Source organism: Rhineura floridana, chromosome 2 (genome assembly GCF_030035675.1).
Source record: "Rhineura floridana isolate rRhiFlo1 chromosome 2, rRhiFlo1.hap2, whole genome shotgun sequence".
NCBI lineage: Eukaryota > Metazoa > Chordata > Lepidosauria > Squamata > Rhineuridae > Rhineura > Rhineura floridana.
The window spans coordinates 190,512,111-190,528,468 of NC_084481.1; the positions used below are offsets into that span (position 1 = coordinate 190,512,111).

A 16,358-nucleotide genomic window follows, 5' to 3' on the forward strand; every position below is an offset into this window, starting at 1 on the left:
TTGATCAGTGATTTGCCATGAGCAGTTTGACTATCTATAGTATATCTTTGAAGACGGTTCAGAAACTGCAGCTTGTGCAAAATGCAGCGGCCAGATTGGTAACAGGGACCAGACGGTCCGAACATATAAAACCCATTCTGGCCCACTTGCATTGGCTGCCTGTATGTTTCTGAGCTTGATTCAAGGTGCTGGTTTTAACCTATAAAGCCTTACACGGCTTGGGACCACAATACCTGATGGAACGCCTCTCTCAATAGGAACCAACCTGTACAGTATGCTCAACATCTAAGGCCCTCCTCTGGATGCCTACTCCGAGGGAAGCTCGGAGGGTGGCAACAAAGGAGAGGGCCTTCTCAGTGGTGGCCCCCAAATTATGGAATTATCTCTCTGACGAGGTGCACCTGGTGCCATCACTGTTATGTTTTCGGCGCCAGGTCGATCCTTTTCTCCCAGGCATTTTAGCATGTTGTTTTTAAATTGTTTTAAATGTTTAAATGGTGTTTTAAATTGTTTTTAAAAGATGTGTTTTAAATTTGTATATGTGTTTTTAGGTACTGTAAACTGCCCAGAGAGCTTCGGCTATGGGGCGGTATATAAATAAATAAATTAATAATCTATAGACAGGGCAATTTTTCAACATGCAACCTGATACTCTCTAAATAGGCTTTTGATCTCTGTGCTGCACTAAACAATCATGCTGAAGTAAACAAATTAACGTTTTGATTATCCAGTCATAGGAAAGGTATGCTGTTTGAACTGAAAGCATTAATTCGATGTACAACCTCATCTTATGCATGCTATCTCAGAAGTCCCTCAAACTGTGTTTAGAATAGCACTATCAGCTATACTCCCATGTGACCATATGTAGATTGTGGCCTTTTGCCACAATGCTATTACCCACTTACCTAGGAGTAAGTGCCATTGAACTCAATGGGACTTACTTCTGAGTAGACATATGTGCATTTTTACTTATCAGTATCAAATTCACAACAGTGGGAGTTTTTACTATCCTCTGTACTGAGGTAAGCACATTATTATACTTTATTGGGGTATGCTTCAAAGTCCTAGATTAACTCTGTGAAATCTTTCTCTGAAGTTTATATTAAAGGACTTCAAGCTATGTCTTTATAAAAAATACAGCTTTCACATAACGCAGATGCAATCAGTGTAATTGGTTTTGGAGAGCCCTTTATATACACTTATTTGATGCTGTGGTACAGAGTTGATGGGCTCAGCTGGGAAGAATTAATGACTGCATGTTTTAAAATAAGTCCACTTTCCTATTTTTGGCATGTCAGATATCACATCCCACTGACTGACAGCTTACAAACTGGCTGCTGTATTTGTGAGGTAATCTCAAAGGGTTTGCAATGGAAAGTTGATTCTGCTGACCAGCCAGTCTCCTTCACCCTTTGTCCATATTTCCTGCACTATCCCCAACCTGCTGAAAATATAAAATGACTTAAATTGAGATTGATTCCTTATATTTCCTCTAATATATTTTATGTGCCTCTTAATAATCTGTGGAACAAAAGTACCCAGCAGGAGGAAGAATGACTGACATGAACACTGAACTTGGCTCTAGTCTGTGACTTGCAGTTGCTCTCCAGGGCTGTGGCTGGCAGATATATATCTGTATATTTGTGTTTGTGAGATTTACATTGCATTTCTAGTTTATAAATAAATTGATTTCCAGTCTTGCTTAATTTGTAGTTTCAAGGTGCCACAGATACGTTTCTTCTTCCTGTAGGCAGGTCACTATTTACAGATGGGGAACTAAGGCTGAGAGATATATTTCCCCAACTCCAATGTTCCACAGTAGGGAGGGGAACCGGAACAATGCAGAAGGAAGGTGAGAGAAGATGAAGGGAAAATTTTCTCATTTTCCTGATTCTTTCTCACCTAATTCTCCCACCTCTAAATTAGTAACTGGAAAGTGGTTTGATATTTCCAAGTCCCTACCAGAGATCTAAGTAGGGTTTTCAGTGTCAAAATTGGAACAGCAGTGTTGATGCTCTGCATTGGTCTGATCTGTTCTCATCCATGTCATTAATTGCATATAGCTCCTAGCAGGATTCTGCACAAGTGCAGACAAAGCAGGAAATTTATTATTGCAACAGAAAATTTGAAAATTTCAGCTCCCCCCCTTTTAAAGCAAAGTTCTAAGCTCTTAAAACTGCAAAGCTTGGAGGTTTGCAAGCACTTGGCAAGATGTTGATGCTGTATCAGGCCTCAAGGGAATTTCCCATTGTGAGGTTTGAGGCTTCAGTGCCCTGCTTAAGCTCTTTGCCCTCCCTAAACCAGAACAAATTAGACAAAATATGCAAGCAATTTTTGTCATATATAAGTGTGTACTCATTACATGTAAGTAGTATGTACTAATATTCTATTCTTAACAGAGGACTTGGGCTACATCCAGCACAGGAAATCAAGCCCAGCTGCAGGACTGTGCCCCAAAATTTGTTGAAGAGTGACGGGCTTTCCCAGGACAAACATACCACAAATACATATAAAACATTGATATGGTTGATAAACTATGTTTCTTTATCAGAACTTCCAACAATCTCAAAATCAAGTGAGAACAGATCACACTTATCTCATATGCAATGAAAACCCTTATGTATCTAGTCATCCGCATAACAGAATGACTCAAGACTGTCTCTTTTGTGTATAGAACAACAAAAATGTTAATTACTGACCTAGCTGACTCAGCAGTGTCCTTGCCTCTGAACACAGCATAGTAGTCTCTGACAATGAGCTGCATTGCACACTGAAGCCCTGCACTGAGGCCCTATATAGGCACCGCTGCAATAAACATTGTCATTATTAATGATAATGATAATAACTCACAGGCAAGTGTTATTTATTAATATATTTCATTACTAAACTGTTCAAACGCTTTGGGTCTTTACCTACAAGGTTCTGTCTCTACTGGTTTTAAAGTATTGGATGACTGATTTCAAAGGAATTTTATTTTCTGTTTCTAAGTACTTTACAATTCTTATATTGTCCACCTGCACAACAAAGTTGGGCATTAATATTTTACATATCTAGATCTTGTTCAAAGTGGCCTTGTAAGACCAAGGCTGTGTAAGTAAGTGAACACAGGTTCAAAACCAACTTTTGTTTTTTATATGACATTGGATCTCAGTAATAATTTAGGTAACACCCTCCTTTAGCCTGTGATAGTATGATACTCATTCACTCTATTATGTGGTAATCAAGCCATCTATGTGCTCCCTCATAGATTTCTCATAGATTTCTTACAGCATTTTTCAGCAGTCTTATACCTTTACATATCATTACCATTTTCATAAAGGAGATTATATGCTGTGATTAAAAGGAGGCATTCCTCCCTACATACACACAAAGTTGCAAGGACAGGAGCCCAATTTTAGTAGGTGTCCTAGGCCTCAAAATGTTATAGGCAGCTCTGTGGCAGTCTAATTCCCATGTCTTACCATCCAAATCTCCAGTTACTCCCAAGAAAAAATAACCTAGAATATAATGTGCAGAGCCAGGAGCTTAGTGAGGGGGCATATATGATTACTTTCACAACTTGAAACAGAAGGCCTCCATAGCTGTAAACTCATTAAATGGATTTAAGCTGCTTGATAAAATGTGCAGGGAAGTCTTAAACTGGGTCAGACCTTTTCCAAACAGACTTAGCAAAAGAAAAGAAAAACCACAATTAGCATTAGGATAGACAAGAGGCCATATCTGTTCTGTTGCATTGCTGGGGTTCTAGTTACAGGAACTGTGGCTATTTTGAATTTTTTCTATGTTTGTATTTTACAAAGAAATGTGTGGATCAGGGCAAAAAGACACTTTAGGTGGAATCTTACACAATTTCCCCAAATTCAGGGCTTTTACCAAAATTGTTTTGGTGCAAATTTTTTTTCACTTCATGCTCCACTCTTAAATTGGAATGCACCCTAGATTAAGTTCCCAATCCCAATGTATTCCATACGGAAAGTTTAAACATTCCACTTTCTCCCCTATTTTAAAAAACAATTTGTTACCCTGTGTATATGTGTTTTGAGTCAGACTCACAAGAAGATTCTGGTCATTTGCTTCTCCCTTTTCCGTATATTTGTAGAAAGAACAGGAGCAGATGAAGCAAGCAGACGGGCACTAATATAGCGTCCAAACCAATTTCCCTTTATGTGATTTCCACCTATAGGCATTAACTTCTTTCTACCAAAAGGGCTTTTCTAGTTTCGCTTTCTTCGCCAACTCTCACTTATTTCCTCCCCGCCTTTGCTCAGGTTCTGAAAAGTGTGATGCTATTTAACAGTGAAGGTGTTTGTCTCTTTAAAAATTCCTACAGTATAGACTGTCTTAAACAATAGCAATGATCACTTTAACTTTGGAAGTGACCCCTGCATCTGCACTCCTTTCATCTTGGATACAAGAACACTTGGGGATGGACTATTTCCTGGTAGGGGGGATGGGTGGAGCCGAGATCCTTTTACACAAGAGTCAATCACTCCAATTGGTTCACTCCAGATTTGAAACCAGTTCCAGTCTGAATGTGGGACACAGCCGAGAAAGGGGAGCTCCCTACGCTTCCTGCTTCAGGATTTAAATGTCCAGGAAACAGCCTCGCAGAGAGAGGAGGAAGGAGCCGCTTGGAAGGGACTGGGGTGAGCACCAGGGCTCTGCCCAACAAATAAAGGTGAGTTTGAGGAAACGTCCGAAGTCTACAAGCCGGTTTCTGGAGAGAATGCTGATTGCCAAGTTTTAACCCCTCCAGAAGACTGCGTTGAATCCCAGAGATGCATCCAATGCAAATTCAAACCCAAGGAAGGCTTGAGTAGGAGCAGGTATAGAATGAAGGTTGCAGTCCTACGCACACTTACTCGGGAGCAGGTCCCATTGAACGCGGCAGGGCTTAGTTTTGAGTAAATATGCGCAGGGTTGTGGTGAACATTTTTATCGCTGGACAAGTAATGGCTGGAGAGGTTCTTAGCTCAAAGTCGCCTCCTTTTGCTCCAAGTATTGGTTCTCTAGTCCAAGTATTTTTTTATTTTGAACTTCTCCCTCCATGTGGAGTCTTTTGTTTCAAGAACATCCCCTGAAGCAATTTCATGATACTTTTGGCTGCCCTCTTGTGGGGGTGGAGCCTACCAGTCTCTTCACTATCTCTTGAGTAGAGCCCAGTCTGTCTTGGTGTTAACCCTGGGCAATTTCTCATAGGAGGTTCTTAAAAAAAATGAAGTTGAAGAAAGCGCTGTTCTTATTCAAAGGATAATGGATCTGTTTTCTTTCCGCTTTTTTTATACGCCTCTTTCCCCAAAAATTCAGCCAGTTGTGTGTTTTGAACTAGGTAACAAACGCTCATCAAGCTCATTCCCAAGTTTATTTCTGCGCCTTCACCATCTTTTAAAATACCCTCTTTTGGCTTCTCCGCGCTAGTTTAGGACGAGGGAGAGTTGCCAGTAGAGGGGGCACAGCTTGAGTGCTTTGGTTGGGCCGTCGCTCATGACCTCACTTTAGACTGTCCTTGGACTGGAAGGTGTCATGGAATCTTCCAAGGCCCCTGCTGCCTGGCTGCCTACCTGCTGTCGGATTTGTGCTCTGTTGGCGAAGATCTGGCTGAATCCAGGCAGAAGAACTCTTCTGCTTCTGCTGGTGTTCAATGGCGAATCAAGGCCAAGATAAGGCCCTATTAGAAGAACTCTGGTATTGACACCAGGGGTTTATACCATTCTTGAGGTTCCAACCCATAATACCTGCGTGGACTCTGGGAGACTTTAGGAAATCTTCACACTTCTTTGACGTGGGAAATCGCTTGGCTCTAATGCTTTATTCATGCATTTAATTTAATGCTTGATAACATTTTGTATTCTCTCTCTCTCCCACCCCCTGCAAATCTGCAGCATTGTTCAGTACAATTGTTTAGAAGCTTAGGGAAACTGAGCTACCATACCAAATGTTTCAAAATTATTACTGCAAGTCCTAACCACGTCTCCTCAGAACTAAAGCCTATTGAATTCAGTGGGACTTACTCCCAGGTAAATGATCGAAATGGGACTTCTGGGCAAGCATATCCTAATTTGGCTGTATGTGATAAAGTGAATTAATTTGCTTTTGGGAAATACAAAGAGGCATTTTAATAGTAACTGGTTGTTGTGGTGTTAAGTTCCATTGGCACAAGCCTATTTTATCATTTATGTAAGTTGAAAAAAGTAAGGGAACAATTTATTAATGTAACACTTTCTCAGTCCACTTCACACTTTTGATGAATAAACATAGTCTTCAAAGATGCCACAGGTATCATCTTTTTTGCTGTACAAGATTTAACATGGCTATTCTGCAGTATACTATGACCAGATTAACAGGTAATGTCAGCAATAGCGCTCAGCTGTTTAAAGATATATTTATTCATTTTTAGCAGTCATATGCCACCCAAGTTCTCTGGACAACATACAATAAGTAAGTAAAAAAACAATTTAAACAAAATGAAATATAAAACCCCAAACCACATGACTCCTACAAAAATCTCAAAATCATGGCACTCCTCCCCCAAATTAAAACATGAGTTTAAAAACGGAAAGGCCCGGATTGTGTAAACTATTTAAAAGGCCTGCAAGATCATAGAATATAAGTGGAAAAGTACCTAGGTGACTGCCCTATTTTGGCTGGAAATGGTACTATTTCAACAGAAGGGAGGAAGGAAAGATTTCAGTGGCAGGGTGAAACCAGACTGATACCATAGAAGTTTAAAGGGCCACTCCAGGAAATATTCAAGGTTAAAATGCAAAAAGCAGTTTAAGTGCATTATTGAGTTTTTCTTCTATATCTTTTAAGAAGGTGTTGAGTATTTGATTACTCAACAAAAGATTTGGTCAGTTGACTGGTCAAATATTAGCATTAACCAGTGCTTATATGAAAACATGAAATACTGTAATCATCAACATGTTTGATACTTATTTTAGCCTCTTGACTGTTAAATAGTGATCTTAAAAAACAAATAAATTATAATTTTAACACTAGGTAAGCTATCTATAAATGTGAGGTGACTGACAAAACAGTTCTCTTCAGCTTTTATCCTGAAATGTCAGTGTCAGTCTTCAGTTACAAAATTATTTTTTAAAGGTCAAGTAACAGCACCTTTTAAAAAACAAATGTTTTAAATGGTGTTTGCACAATGTAAGTGGCAGGCCAATTCTTCAAGCATCATGAGCTGCAGTCAGATAATGGTGTTCAGCTGATGTTTGATTGGCCATTTTGACCTGTGTTGATAACTACAGCAGTGTAGGGCTGATATGCCAGTCAAACAGTAATGTGTTATTTTTATTAGGGAAAGGGACTTTTGGCTTTTAGTGTGTATATTTACTGCAGAGGTTATTTTAATTGTTTATATTGTTCAATGTGTAGAAGAACTAGTACGTTTACCAGAGACATGCATTTTTTTAAGGAATAATGATGGGTAGTGTGAAATGCAAAGGGGTAAGGAAGGAGATACTGCCTTCCTAAATGGCATTCCTGGCTGAATCCCTATAGCTAAATCATCCACAATATTTGAATCCCACCTTTTTCTGAGAGAGATGGATGTTTGGTTCATTGCTATTGGCACTTGAAGTGCCATTCATAGAGGAGGAGGTCTGATAAATGAAGTACTATATTTAAGTCATCCACTGAGAACAGAACTGGAACTTGCAGTATGCACAACCACCTATAGAAGAGTGAGTGCCTTGTGGTTCCAGTTGTTATCCTGCTGTTTAATGCCTGAAGGGTAAACTGTATAAGCTTGGAAGCTTAATGGGGCACTCAGGTATTGTTGGGCCATGACCGAACTTCTCTAATAATGAAAAGCATAATGAACTTTTAAATGAATATTTGGATTCATATACACTTCTGTTGTTTTAACCAATACCCAAGTGATTTCAGAAAGGACAGAGAAGTTGTAAACTGCCCCAGAAGTGTGCTTGCATGGAAGCCAAGTAGCTTGCATCTGTACTAGGAAGAAGTGGCTAAGATTTGCAGATACCTAGGATTATGCTGGGTAATGTAGGAAGTGATGGTCTTGATGTGACCCTAAAAACATGGTATACATTATTGTGGCTTAAAGCTGTGAATGGGTTCTAGGCTTCCCTGTGCCTTTTGTCCTGGAGCAGGGATGGGAAACCTATGTCCTCCACATGATTCTAGACTCCATCTGTCATCCATGACCATTGACCATGCTGGCTGGGACTGATGGGAGTTGGAGTCCAATAATGTCTGGAAGGCCACAGGTTTCCCGTTCCTGTCCTACAGCCTGTCTGCATGTTACAAGACTTCTGTCCCAGAACCAACCTCTGTTAATATGCATTCTGCAGGGCACATCTGGAAATCTATTCTGTTGCTATCTGAATGCAGATCTTAGTCGTTCTCCAGCTAAATAAAAAGAAGGATTTCATGCCTTCCACTAGGCCCTATTAATTATTTTTGGCAGAAGACAGGAGGTGTTAAGGAAATTTCTTGATTTTCTGTGCTGGATGCCAGAGTCTAAGAATATCTTGAGACTGGGAGGGTGAAATATAACAACACATGAAAACAGGCTTTCACGGTTTGTAAAAAAAGTCAGGAAAATATTTATCAGTACATACTGAGGCTGTCTTCTGAAAGAAGACTTTCTTTTCTAAGTGGATCAGCAATTTTAAGGTACAGTGGGAAATTAAGTAACTAAAAAATGAACTGAGATATGAGGGCCAGCTAAATACAGCTTCACAAAAGAACTGTACACAGCGCAAGGCATAGAAATAAAGTCTGCATATGAGTTGATAAATGTGTGAGAAAAAGCCAATGAAAGAATTTCAAAGATGATGAAATAGCAAGATGATCAGTTTTAAGGGAAGCAACTAGGAGAAAAGGATTTTGAATAAACAGAACAGAATGACAAATGAGGCCAGATCTCACAAATAATGTGAAGAAAGGAGGTAGAAACTGAATACTACACAGGACATGTAGGCTGTAGAATGCGTTTTATTCCTGTGTCTTGTGCATACAAGACCTTCAACAAAAGCTAAATCTGCAGCCATTTGTACCCTTCTTGGTGATGGTTGAAGCCTTGTACTTTCTTACCGCCACAGTGGCTTGTTCCATCCCCAAAGAGGGCTATACCTGTTTTCCCTCATTTGTAAAATTGAAAGAGTTGGAAGGGACCTTGGAGGTCATCTAATCCAATCCCCCCTTTGCTGGATCTGCAATGCAGAATGCAACTGTGCGTCCTTGACAAATGTCTGTCCAGCCTGTGCTTAAATACTTCCAGCAAAGAGAGCCTGCTGCCTTCTGCTGTCTAGTCTAGCAGCTCATTCTGTTAGGTTTCTCCTAATGTGATCTCTGTGGTGATCTAGAATAAATTGCCCAGATACCTGCCAGCAGATCATAATCTATTTTCTGCCCACCCTTGCTTTGAACCAGGGACAAAGTATCTGTGACCCTCCAGAAGTTGTTGGACTCCAACTCCCATCAGCTCCAATAGCATAGCCAGTGGTTGGGGAGGATGGGAGTTGTAGTCCAACAACATCTGGAAAGCCATACGTTTCTTATCCCTGCTTTAAACTATTTTATGCTTCATTGTGGGTTGCCTAAACTCAAATGCAATTCTACCCATTGACCAGAAGAGGTCCCTTAAGAATCTTGTATGGCATTGACTAAGTTGAAGCTAGTGTACTGGGCATAGTGTTATAAAGCACTTTTAAGTTTTAAAAGATGAACAGGAAATTGGAAGAGCATTTGTAGGGTGCTTTTTATGTAAAGGGCAGGGGGGAAGGATGAAAACAAAGGTATACCATGTTCCTGAGTGTTTTGGAAAGCCCATAAAACCTTTTAGGAGAAAAAGAAATGGAGAGGATATCTCCTTTAAAATATATACCCAAATACTTGAAGGGCAAAGAGTAAATTTAATCTGCAGCATATGTATGACATAGCATTTCCTTTTCCAACCTTTGGATCCCCAGATGTTGCCGGACTACAACTCCCATCAGCCCCAGACAGCATGGCCAAAGGTGAGAAATTATGGGACCTATGGACCAGCAACATTTGGGGATCCAAAGGTTGGGAAAGGCTGTGGACCTAATGGATAGAGTAGGGTAGTGTGAAAAAAACTGTCTATGCATCTTAATACCTTCCCCTAAAAAACAAGTTTTATGGGTGTCATTAAAAACAATCTGCAAGCATTTCATAGAAGGATTTAGTTGCAAACCAAGTATGCATTGGCAAGTGATATGTGTAATAAGGAGTGGGGAAATGTATCCATTAAATAATTAGTTAGATTTTACACTTTATGATGTGAAGTAGTCTGAGACGGTAATCCTGTCGCCAACTAAAAATTCTTAAATCCCATTCTTTTTGAATGAGACTAAGGCTGCAATCCCAGACATGCTTATTTGGGAGTAAGCTGCATTGATTTCAGTAGAATGTAATTTTAAATAAAACTGCTCAGGATTGGGTTCTAAGGCATGAGTCTAATGCATAAGGCATAATCCTGTATGATGACCTCTTTTGGGAGAGAGACGGGGGAGTGTGACTCTGTTGATTCTCCTTGATCTCTCAGTGGCTTTCGCCACCATTGACCATGGTATCCTTCTGGAACGACTGGCTGAGTTGGGAGTGAGAGGGACTGCATGGCGGTGGTTCTGGTCCTACTTGGCGGGTTAGCTCCAGAAGGTGGTGCTTGGGGAACATTGCTCAGCCCCGTGGATTCTCCAGTATGGGGTTCCACAGGGATCAGTTTTGTCCCCCATGCTGTTTACTACATGAAACTGTTCGGTGTGGTCATCCGGAGGTTTGGAGTGCATTGCCATCAGTATGCAGGTGAGGCTGTCAATGCGCTGAACCGGTGCGTGGCTACAACAATGGACTGGATGAGGGCTAATAAACTGAGGCTCAATCCAGACAAGACTGAGATGCTGTTAGTGGGTGGTTCATCTGACCAGATGGTGGATGTCCAACCTGTCCTGGATGGGGTTGCACTCCCCCTGAAAGAGCAGGTTCATAGTTGGGGGTTCTCCTAGAACCGTCTCTGTCACTTGAGGCTCAGGTAGCCTCGGTGGCATGTTGTGCCTTTTATCAACTTCGGTTGGTGGCCCAGCTACGCCCCTATCTGGACAGGGATAACTTGGCTTCAGTTGTCCATGCTCTGGTAACCTCCAAGTTAGATTACTGCAATGCACTCTACATGGGGCTGCCTTTGAAGATGGTTCAGAAACTGCAGCTTGTGCAAAATGCAGTGGCCAGATTGGTAACAGGGACCAGACGGTTCGAACTTATAAAATTCTGGCCTGCTTGCATTGGCTGCCTGTATGTTTCCCAGCCCAATTCAAGGTGCTGGTTTTAACCTGTAAAGCCTTACACGCCTTGGGACCACAATACCTGCTGGAAAACCTCTCTTGACATAAACCCACCCATACACTACGCTCAACATCAAAGGTCCTTCTCCGGGTGCCTACTCTGAGGGAAGCTTGGAGGGTGGCAATAAGGGAGAAGGCCTTCTCAGTGGTGGCCCCCAAATTATGGAATGATCTCTTTGACAAGGCGCACCTGGTGCCAACACTGTTATCTTTTTGGCACCTGGTCAAGACTTTCCTCTTCTCCCAGGCATTTTTTAACAGCATTTGAATAGCACATTTTAACTTGCATATCGGTTTTTATGGGTTTTAATTTGGTATGGTTTTAAATTTGCATACTTGTTTTTTAATGTTTTTAGTTGTGTAAACCACCCAGAGAGCTTCGGCTATGAGGTGGCATATAAATGCAATAAATAAATAAATTACTGCATTCCCTGGGATCCCCTTTCTTTGAAATTGCGATATATATTGAACGCTTCTAGTCTGTGGGCCATTTCTTTTCCTTTTCCGTGTTTGTTGACAGATTTTTGTTTTATAAATGCAGATGTGCACTTAGAGAAAGCAGCCTAACTGCATTGCTCTGATTAGCAGACTGGGCTGTGAAGGTAAGGTCTGTGCTGAATGTGTGACATTTTCATTGTTTGAACTCTTCTGTGTTTTTCAGGATGATCCAGCGACACCAGCTGGTTCAATCTGTGCTTCAGGAGCTGCAAGAGGCTACGGAATGCTTTGGGCTAGAGGGACTAGTCAGCACAGCCTTGGAAGCTGACAGGACTTTGTCCTCATTCTCCTTACCTAGCTACCATGGGAGGCAGTTCCAGGAAGAGCTAGAAGTTGACCGGGTAGCAAAAAGTCTTTACCCAGAAGATGCTCCCAGCAATATGTTGCCTTTGATCTGCAAAGGTGAAGGGAACCACCTGTTTGAGGCTGCCAGTGTGCTGTTGTGGGGGACCACAAGCCTAAGTCTGGAGTTGCAGGTGCGCACAGCAGTGGAGATGTTGCTTCACAAGCAATATTATCTGCATGGCATGATTGACTCCAAAGTGATGCTGCAGGCTGCTCGCTATTCGCTGTGCACAGAGGAATCTCCTGAGATGACTAGCTTACCCTTGGCCATCCTAGAGGCCATTTTTGATGCTGACATCAAAGCAACCTGCTTCCCTGGCACCTATGCCAACATGTGGCACGTGTATGCCCTGGCATCAGTGTTGCAATGTAACATCTATTCCATCTACCCAATGAGCAACTTGAAAATCCGGCCATACTTCAACCGGTTGATCCGACCCAGGAAGTGTAGCTTGCAAGTTTCCACGCTCCACATCATGTGGTCAGGGCAGCAGCTCTCCTCCCAGGTATTCAAAGCTCAGTATTTTGTGCCTGTTGTCGGCCTGGAAGAGCTGGAACCCACAAACCCACCTCCAGAGCCTCAAGTGCAGCCAGTGAAGACCTTGGAGCTGTTGAATAAGGATCCCCAGGTGACTTACTCTAACCTACGTGAAAGGTACAGCATTACCAAAAGTACTTTTTATCGATGGAAGCGCCAGTCTCAAGAGCACAGGCAGAAAGCGGCCGCCAGGTTTGCGGCCAAACACTTCCTGCAGTCCTGCTTCCAAGAGGGCAAGGTTGTCCCTCTTCAGCACTTCCGACAAATGTTCCCTGAAATCTCTCGCTCCACTTACTATGCCTGGAAGCACGAGATGCAGAATATGATTAATGGTGGGGCCTCTTCCCCTGCTGAAGCTGTACTGCCCAAGGATCCTCAGGCATGCAAACCAGAGAATCTTCATGCAAACACAGATGGTATAACGAAGTCTGAGGGAGGCCTGGCTTCCACAAGCCTTCTCCTGAATTCCAACCAAAATGGGACGTCCATGCAAGGAGCCAAGTCTTACCTGGAGAAGTGCATTTCCATGAATACACTTGTGCCCTACAGGAGCTTCAAGCGTAGCTTTCCTGGCATCTCTAGGTCCACCTACTACAACTGGAGGAGAAAGGCCATCAAGGGAAACCCCAGCTTCATGCTTTCCCCCCCACTTTCTGTCAGCCAGAACCCCCTTATGAACAGGAAGCCATATCTGCCATTCAAGCCAGGAAGCCTGCCTAGTGGGAAGATGCTCAATGGGCACCATCTGGGGCCTCGTATTCTCATGCGTATCAAGCCATCTCTATACAACTGGCAAAAGCAACTTCGTGACTTGGCCAAGAAACATGTCCACCAGTGGAAAATGCCCTTCTGCAAGTTCCGCCTGCGCTATCCAGGCGTTTCTTCCACAACCTATTGGTTCTGGAGGAAAAACAGCAGCAGCCAGACCAAAAAGCGTAACCTTTTCTCAAACAGGATTTCCAAAAACTTGCAACAGACTACGGCAGAGACTAGTGGGAAGGCAGAGCTTCAATTCCATCCACCACAGCAAAAGGAGACTGCTCCAGTTCTTGTAGACAAGCAACCGCCTAAACCTTTCAACACCATGGTACCAGGCTACCAAATGGCAGACAACAACATGTTTGTGATGGATGTGATTGCTACAGCTCAATTCAAAGCCCAGGCCAAACTGTTTCTCCAGAAACGCTTTGAGTCAAAAACCTTCCCAACGTACAAAGAGTTCAGAGCCCATTTTCCCCTAACGGCACGTTCCACTTACTACATGTGGAAACGTGCCCTTCATGATGGACTGACCCTGGTAGATGCCTGAGGTTTATCAAGGCTCTAGCCAGTTTACTTTTGGAAGTGGCTGTCATCTTATCAATGGGTCATGCAACCTCTATAAGTAGTTACTTTTGTCTTTTTTTATTATCATTTTCTAGGTTTCCAGAGTTGGAGACTAATTTTGCAAAGCTTTGGTCCCTGGAGGTGTGGAGAAAGTTGGAGAGATACTGGGGATGATGTATTGCTTTTCTGCTGGGCCACTGAGGTGCCCATATAAACGTTCTTATTTTTCTGAGCAATAGGCCAGAAAACTATTGGTGGTGGTAGGGTCTCTAGTGTTGCTGTACGTTTTACTGACTGTGCAAGTTGTCTTGTATCTTTAAATGTAACTGTGGCCACAATCTTTAGGGCTGTGAAGTGGTTATAGGTCTGGGTGTGTACCTTGTTACTTATGTAGATTGTTGGCTTCAGCAACTTAACTCCTAGACATAATTCATGTTCTACTTCTCCCAGTGTAAAACTGCAAAATCTCCTCCCTGTGAATGTGTGATACAAACAGGAGAGGCTCATTAAAACCTCAGAATGGAAATCAAAACTGTTCCAGTGTATTATGAAAGGAAGATTGTCAATTCCCAAAGCCTTAGTTTTGGGGAGCAGGGCCCAGTTTGGAGATTATGACTCTCTTTTTCTTTTCTTTTTTGAGGGTTGGGTGGGAATAGGTGTATGGGGGAGAGAGAGCTTCTTTACTATTTCCCTTCTGAGAACATATCTTGAGGGGCTGTGCTGACATGATGCAGGCCATGGCAGTCCAGTGGGCAGCCAGGCCTGGGTTAGGGGAATCTTCATTGTTGCCTGATTCCTGAGCCAGGTTGAAACTGGCAGAGGCAATGACAGCCATGACCAGACTAACTTGGGAAGGAAAGGAGTGCATGCTCACCTTCCCAGGCACTTCCCAGCCCACAGTATAAAGGAAGGTGGGCAACCTTGATGTGAAATCAATGGGTGAAATTTATAGTTCTCAAACATTACATGAATATTTCCCAGAGTAAAAAATGGTGTTTAGTTGAGAATACTCTGGTAAATAATGCATAATCCAGAAATAGGTGGCCCTCTTTCTTTTTAAATCCTGTGTTGGGTGCAGTCCCTGATGGCACCTGAGTCACCCACAAAACTCCTGTCAGCACCTGTCAGCACTTGTTTGGGATCATCTGCCTATGTGGTTTCTGAACAATAAAACACTGACAACAGTATACATATTGTACTTCCTCCCAGGAGAGAGATGTGCTACATATTCCTGCTTTAAAATGCTCTGTGTGTGTGTGTGCGCGCGCGCATGCACATCCCCACCATGGCTCTACAACACAGGTGGGGACCTTTTTCTGAGGACTATATTCCCTTCTGGGCAACCCTCTGGCAGGAGGGACGTGCCAGTAGTGGAGAATTTTATCTTTCCACAGTGGTCTGGCTTTCTACATTCATTCACTTACCCTTCTCTATTCTCCATTCAGGCCAGCAAGAAGCATAATTGGAATTCAAAGACACATTTCCAGCCAAGTGAAAACACTCTTAAGATGTTGCAAAGCAGGGATGATGAGAGGCGCAGCCTGGAGAGCGGGGTATGCCTTGGTAGTGGAGTGTGTCCTGGGGACCAGCATTTGGCCCCTGGGCCTGAGGCTCCCCATCCCTGCTCTGCAGCTGACAATAATTTGCTCTGCTAAATGCTTGAGTGGTCAGGGGGAACTTGCGGACAAGCCTAAAGACTGTTTAGGCATTAATGACGCATGGAAGGTTTCCATATAGGTATTCCTAATTAGCGATAAGTGTCTGTCTGGCACTGGGGTTGATGGGAGTTGGCATCCAACAACATCTGGAGTGCCACAGGTTAGCCATTCCTGCTATATAGTAGTTTATATAGCTGTTTTTTTTTGTTGCTGAGTTCATATAGCTTTCATTGTTGATATCGGAGGATAAGACTTTTTTACAATTAGAATCTGATCAGACCCAGCAGGTGGCACTCCTGTAATGTGGGACTGATAAATGTTTGCAATTGGCTTTAAGTACACAGTTCTCTTACCTCCATTTCCTCTCCTGCTCCTAGATAATATATTTTTATTAAAAAAAGGATGCTATGTGTCCCAAACCATGTCTGCCCCTGGGCGTTTACAGCTATTGGGGCTGGAAATACTGGTTTTGGCACTGCACTGCTGCAGTCCAGCCCAGTCTAGATGCAACAGCCTACACTGTTTCCTGCTAGTTTTATATGTCCAACAGAGAGTGGTGCTATATAGGTCCATTGTATAGCTGGCAATACCCTGGCTGCCTTAGTAAGCCTAGAGTTAGTCCTAGTGGAAAAGGGTACTGGTCTCTCTAGGATA

General features: G+C 42.5%; 1 protein-coding gene across 2 annotated transcripts; it reads left to right on the top strand.

Moving 5' to 3' along the window:
• Window positions 1–4,452: 4,452 nt before the first annotated feature.
• Window positions 4,453–14,578, top strand: VRTN (vertebrae development associated). 2 transcript variants are annotated; one of them, XM_061611730.1, is made up of 2 exons: window positions 4,453–4,678; window positions 12,001–14,578. In XM_061611730.1, exon 2 carries the CDS (start codon window positions 12,002–12,004, stop codon window positions 14,027–14,029), a length of 2,028 nt encoding a protein of 675 aa, XP_061467714.1. In that variant the 5' UTR covers window positions 4,453–4,678; window position 12,001; the 3' UTR covers window positions 14,030–14,578. The 2 variants fall into 2 exon arrangements, with proteins under 2 accessions (XP_061467714.1, XP_061467715.1); XM_061611731.1 differs by lacking the exon at window positions 4,453–4,678 and adding an exon at window positions 4,716–4,826.
• The last annotated feature ends 1,780 nt before the right edge of the window (window positions 14,579–16,358 follow it).